The sequence below is a fragment of the Trichechus manatus genome, unplaced genomic scaffold (assembly GCF_000243295.1).
Source record: "Trichechus manatus latirostris isolate Lorelei unplaced genomic scaffold, TriManLat1.0 scaffold00069, whole genome shotgun sequence".
Classification (NCBI taxonomy): Eukaryota; Metazoa; Chordata; class Mammalia; order Sirenia; family Trichechidae; genus Trichechus; species Trichechus manatus.
This window is the reverse complement of record NW_004444005.1, coordinates 8936302-8942165: the sequence shown is the minus strand read 5'-3', so window position 1 is coordinate 8942165 and position 5864 is coordinate 8936302. Positions and strand designations below refer to the sequence as shown.

The following is a 5864-nucleotide window of genomic DNA, read 5'->3' as shown; positions in this document are numbered from 1 at the left end:
GCCCGCGCGGGCGCAGCTGCGCTGGTGGCGGAGCCCGGGGCCCGCGGGCGCCCCCGGCGCGGGTGAGTGTGGCCGGTTAGCTGCGCTCGGAGGACGGGGGACTGGAGGGCCCTGGGGAGAGGGAGCTGGGGACAGGCAGGCCGAGGAGAGCCGGTGTCGCGGTGGGGGGAGGTGTCCAGGAAGGCGGGAGGCAGGGTACAGCGGAGGGTGGGGGAGGTGCAGGGTCCTCAACGGCAGCTGGCGAGAAAAGGTCCCGTCCTGGTCGCGGAGGGTATTGCGCTCTGTAGACAGCAGAGGACAAAGAGCGAGCCGCCGAGGGAGTGGGGGTAGGGGCTGGAGATGTGGTCACTTCCCGGAGGGACCCCTTGGGCGAGGCGCCTGCGTGACCTCAGCGGAGGTCAGCAGCCGGGAGGGTGGCCTAGATGGGGTCTTCCACACGCGGGTCTGCAGGTAGCTAGAGGCAGCCATCAGGACGGCGCTCGGATGTATTAAGGACTAGGGTGGTACCAGGCCCCCCAGTGGATTTCAGTTTGACCGAAAGATGGATGCTTTCCTGTATCAACGGGAGGGAGCAGCCTGGCGAGGTAAGGGTACCTGTGGCTAAAGAAGTTAGAGAAGGGGCTGGGTAACCTCTGCTGGATGTGCTCTGTGGGGGATGGGGGAGTGGGAGGTTCATTTTGGTGCCATAGCCTGGAGGAGTGACCTCGAGGGCCCCCCAGTTTGGAGAACATGTAATTTCTGGAGTTCTCCAGTATGCCTGCCACCTGGAGGGCACTGTGCAGGGGACAGCTGGAAACAAGGACACTCCCCTTCCTGTAAGGCAGCTGGCCTGAGGCGCACGGGAAGGCCCACGCTTGGCCCCTTTGCAGAGCTATCTGGTGGCAGAGGGACTGGCATGGAGATGAGATGTCACTTGAGCTTGGGAAGGAGGGGGAGGATTACCCAGGGCTGTGTTGGAGAGTGTGAAGGGGGAGGGTGGTCAGGGCAGAGGAAACCCTGTGGGTGTGCTCCGTGTCATTCATCCAGGTCTTTTACAAGTGTTTACCAAGTGCCTGTTGGGGACAGTGGTGTCCTCGCCCATGCCAGAGCATCCCAAGGAGCCTCTGCTGCAGTGGGGCATTGTCCACGGAAGGGACATGGGGAGCACGCAGGAGATGCTTGTCTGATGGAGGTGGTCACTGGCTAAGGGACAGGCCTGGCAGGTGGTGGCAGGTTGCTGTCTTGTAGGGGTGTCACTGCACTGTGACATTTGTCCAGAGGCCTGGAGGGACTGAGTTCTGTGCCCCTCGGGGAGAGACTGATCCAGGAAGGAACAGCAGAGCCCCTGAGACTCCAGGCTGCAGTGGCAGGAGCAGAGTTTGATGGGGAGGACTGCTGGCCACTGGCTGGACAGATGAGAGGAGGGATGGTTTAGGAGGCTGTGGGCCTGATCCTGGCAAGTGGAACACGCTGGTTAGGGACATGCAAGCAGGGATGGACTCTGGAGCAAGCCAAGCAAGGACTCCAGGTTTGAGGCCGCTTGAAGCTGCCGTTGACTGAGAGAGGGAGCCTGCAGGGAGCAGGGATTTGTTTGCTTCTTTGATGACTGGGTACGGGTGCCGTGGGGGATCAGAAGTTCCTGTGTGGCCATTCTGAGTTTGCGGTGCCTTTTAGGCTCTGCCTTGTGGACTGTGGGTGAGAGAATGGGTCATGAGACTCCCGGTGGGCTGGAGGGGGTGGGAGGCCTAGGCCTCTGACCCATTGCCAAAGTTGGTTTCCCACCTTAGGGTCACCAGAAACAGTGTCTTTTGGGCGATGATGTGAATGGGGATCTGAGACTACTTCCCAAGGTCTTTTGGATGTCTTCTTGGTAGAAATGTTACGCCTCAAATGTGACCCTCAGCCGAGCATCCCCACAGGGACGATATCTCTAGTCCCCTGCTCTGTTGGATGCGGGGACATCACCGTGCCCCCGTGGGGATCCGTGATTCGGCGCCTGTCCTAGGGCCTGGCGTTTCTGAGCTTCCCTGCAAATCTCCGCCGTTTTGTGGAGCACTTACTCTGTGTGAGGAAGTGTGCTTTATGCCTGTGCCATATTCAGACGTCGTGGCATTCCACAGTGTCTGGTAACTGGCCCCGATGGTTGTCGGGCCGGGCTTTGAAGTTCGGTGGGGCCAACTCCAGCCCCGTGCTTGTCCCTGCTGGGTGTCCTGCCTCCCTCAGGAGCTGAGAGGCTGTGTGAGCACCGGACAGCCCCCACCCTGACGGGGTCCCAGGGGGATGATGGACGGCCCCCACCCCGAGGAGGTGCCAAGGGTGTGGAGTTGCTCATTGCCTGTTTTGAGGCTGGGCTACCAGTATGGTTTCCGGTCCCCACATTCTGGGCTCTGTGTGGGGCTGTGTCTGCTTTTAGCCTGCTGGTTTTCCCCGCTGCTAACGCCCATAGCTGCCTAGCCTCTTCCTGGGAATGGGCACTGCTTCATTCCTGCTGACCGGGAAGGTGGTTCTGCGTGGAGGCACCCAGGGCTCCCCCCTCTGTGCTTTCCAACATGATGTGAAAACAGTGACTGAAAACCGCTGGGCTACAGCTGCAGAGATAAAACCGCACCATCTCTGTGGTTTTTCTTTGTAACTCGTGACCCCCAAAAGGAGCCAGGCACACTGGAGAGCGTTTAGGGCGTGAGTGAGGTCACTAGCTGGTCGGAAGTAGGGCAGATTGAAAACAGGAAGCCCCAAGGGAGGCTTCTCAAAGGGGGCGAGCAATGACCTTGTTAAAGGCGCTTAAATAGACTCTGGGTTTGTTCTTCTGGAGTTGGGGTTTGAGGACTGCGGGGGAGGGGTGGCGATGATGGGGAATACGGAGAGAGGATGCTGGCTCCCAGGCTCCACCGTGGACATTGACGGGGATCCCTCTCTTCCTTCTGTTCTGCCAGCCCCACCGGGACCCCCCTCCCCAAGGCTGGCGGGGGGCACCCTGGGTGGGCCCCTGCTGTGTTGATGCCATGTGCCCCCAGCCTTCCCTGTCTGCAGCGTGCAGGGCAAAGCCTGAGCAAGCCACAGATGCTTAAAAACTTAAAAAAAAATTATTTTATTATTGTTGCCGTTGAAAATATATACAGCACAGTGTACATCTGTTCAGCAGTTGCTACACGCACACTTCAATGATGTCGACCACGTTCTTCAAGTCGTGCAGCCATCCTCACCCTCCTTTCTGAGTCATTCCTAAACATTTTTTTCTGATTACAAAAGTAATTCATTTTGATTTAATAAAATCTGGAACCCCAAGAAGCGCACAGGGGGGTGGGGGGAAAGCCACCCTTAGTCAGTGTAGAACTGTGCTCAATAAGGTTTGTATGGCTGATTTTGGGGAGATAGAGTGCCAGGCATTTCTTCTGAGGCACCTCTGGGTGGACTCAAACCGCTAACCTTTTGGTTAGCAGCCAGTCGAGTTAACCATTTTCACTCCCTCAGGGACTCCAGTTTTATGCTTAAGCACTGATTAATATTTCATATTTGTGTTAACGTAAACAAGGAATGTTCCTGAGTGTTGAAAATGGTTAAGCCCTCAGCAGCTAACCAGAAGGTTAGCAGTTTGAGCCTACTCAGAGGCACCTTGGGAAAAAGGCCTGGCAATCTGGTTTTGAAAGATCACAGCCTTGAAAACCCGATGGAGCGCCGTTCTACGCTGGCACATACAGGACTGTTGTGAGTTGTAGTCAACTCGTGGTGGTTTTTTTTATTTTTTTTATTTTTTGCATATGTAAACATACATGAAAAACAAGCTGGGAATACCTACTGAGGAATGTTTTCCATATATAATTACGCTTTGAAAACAGTTTTTAAAAACTGACTTTACCAAGGTGTAATTTGCATACCATAAAATGCACTTTAAGGGTGTGTAGTTGGATGAGTTTTGAGAAACATCTGTGCCCATGTCAGCATCGTCCCATCAAGGTATGGAGCGTTAGAACCTTCTCCCCTGCCCTCTGCGGTGAGGTCCGTCTGAGTGGCTTTGTGTATTGGTGGTTTGCCCTTTCTTTGTTCCTGAGTGATATTGCATCATATGAGTATACCACAGTCGGCTTACCCTTTCACCTGCTGAGGGACGTTTGGGCTGTTGCCAGGTTTTGGCTGATGAGTGAAGATGCTGTGATCCTGTGCATTCAGGTGTTCTTGGGGGCATGTGCTTTTAGTTCCCTTAGGTAGGTATTTAGAAGGGGACTTACGTTGGTTGTGTAGTGTTGCATTATGGGGCCATTACGAGTGCCTTATTTATTGATTGATGATGGTAGGAAGTGTCTCAGATTTGGAACTGGATGTTGTTATGAATTGGATCGTGTCCCCCAAAAGCATATGTTGAAATCCTAAGCACTGCACCTGTGAGGGTGACCCCATTTGGAAATAAGGGCTTTTCTTTTGTGAGGTTAGTGAGGTCCTGCTGGAGTGGGATGGGTCTTACGCTTCATCCCTTCTGCGTGGCGCCCTCTAGAAAGAGAAAACAGAGAGGGAAAGGGACGCACAGACAGAGGAAGAGACCGTGTGAACGACCCACGACAGCCAGGGCTTCCAACCAGTTCCTTCTGGTTCAAACCCCGGCTAAGAGTTTGCATCTCTAACAAGTTCCCTGCTGAGAATTTGCGTTTCCACTCCAGATATACTGAATCAGAATCTACAGGTTAACAAGCTCCCCGGGGGATTCTTATGTATAACCTCCTGGGAACGAACCGGTTGGAAGGACTGCTACAAACCGAGAGATGCCAAGGAATGCCCGGGGCTATCGACAAGGAGGGGCCCTTCCCTACAGCCGACGCCCGCACTGGGATCTCCAGCCTCGAAACCTGTGAGACGATAAATTCCTGTTCTTTAAAGCCCCCCCCTTGTGGTATTTTTGTTACAACAGTCCTAGGTAACTAAGACAGATGGATTAAAGATTTTCATGTAAAAATAAATTATTGCAAGAAAATACAGGGCAATTTATAGTCTTGGAATGGGGTGGAGACCTTCCTAGCCAAGATGGACCCCAGAAATTTTTTATTTTAAAAACCCAAATATATTTGACTACATAAAATTTTTTAAGTTTATTTTGTAAGATCATAAATTAATAAATGATGGGGATGATGTTTGCAACAAATATGATAGCCAAAGGCTAAAAAAAACAAAAGCCTTACAGAAAAATTGACACGAAAAAGACAGACAGTGTAGTAGAGAAATAGCAGTGGGTGGTGGTGTCGCTCTTAGGTGTCATTGAGTTGGCTCCAAATCACAGCAACCCCGTTTACAACAGAAAGAAATGCTGCCCGGTCCTGCACCAGCCTCACAATCGCTGTTGTGCTGGAGCCCATTGTTGCAGCCACTGTGCCAATCCATCTCATTGAGGGTCTTCCTCTTTTGTGCTGACCCTCTACTCTATTAAGCATGATGTCCTTCTTCAGGGACTGATCCTTTCTGATAACATGTCCAAAGTATGTGAGACGAAGTCTCAACATTCTCGCTTCCAAAGAGCAGTCTGGCTGTACTTCTTCCAAGATAGATTTGTTTGTTCTTCTGGCAGTCCGTGGTATATTCAGTATTCTTTGCCAACACCATAATTCAAAGGCATCAATTCTTCTTTGGTCTTCCTTGTTTACTGTCCAGCTTTCACATGCGTAGGAGGCGATTGAAAATACCATGGCTTGGGTCAGGTGCACCTTAGTCCTCAGAGTGACAGCTTTGCTTTTTAACACTTTAAAGAGGTCTCTCTGCGGCAGATTTGCCCAATGCAATGCGTCCTTTGGTTTCTTGACTGCTGCTTCCATGGGTGTTGATTCTGTATCCAAGTAAAATGAAATCCTTGACAACTTCAATCTTTTCTCCGTTTATCATGATGTTGCTTATTGGTCCAGTTG

At 52.3% G+C, this 5864-nt stretch overlaps 1 protein-coding gene across 1 annotated transcript in view; it reads left to right on the top strand.

The window, feature by feature from the left end:
* The first annotated feature begins 382 nt into the window (after positions 1–382).
* The window catches only part of CERK (ceramide kinase), an 82073-nt gene continuing 76591 nt past the window's right edge, over positions 383–5864 (top strand). The window contains exon 1 of the mRNA XM_023734624.1: positions 383–584. Within this exon, the coding sequence (XP_023590392.1) occupies positions 542–584 (43 nt within the window). The 5' untranslated portion in view covers positions 383–541. The remainder of the gene's footprint in view (positions 585–5864) is intronic.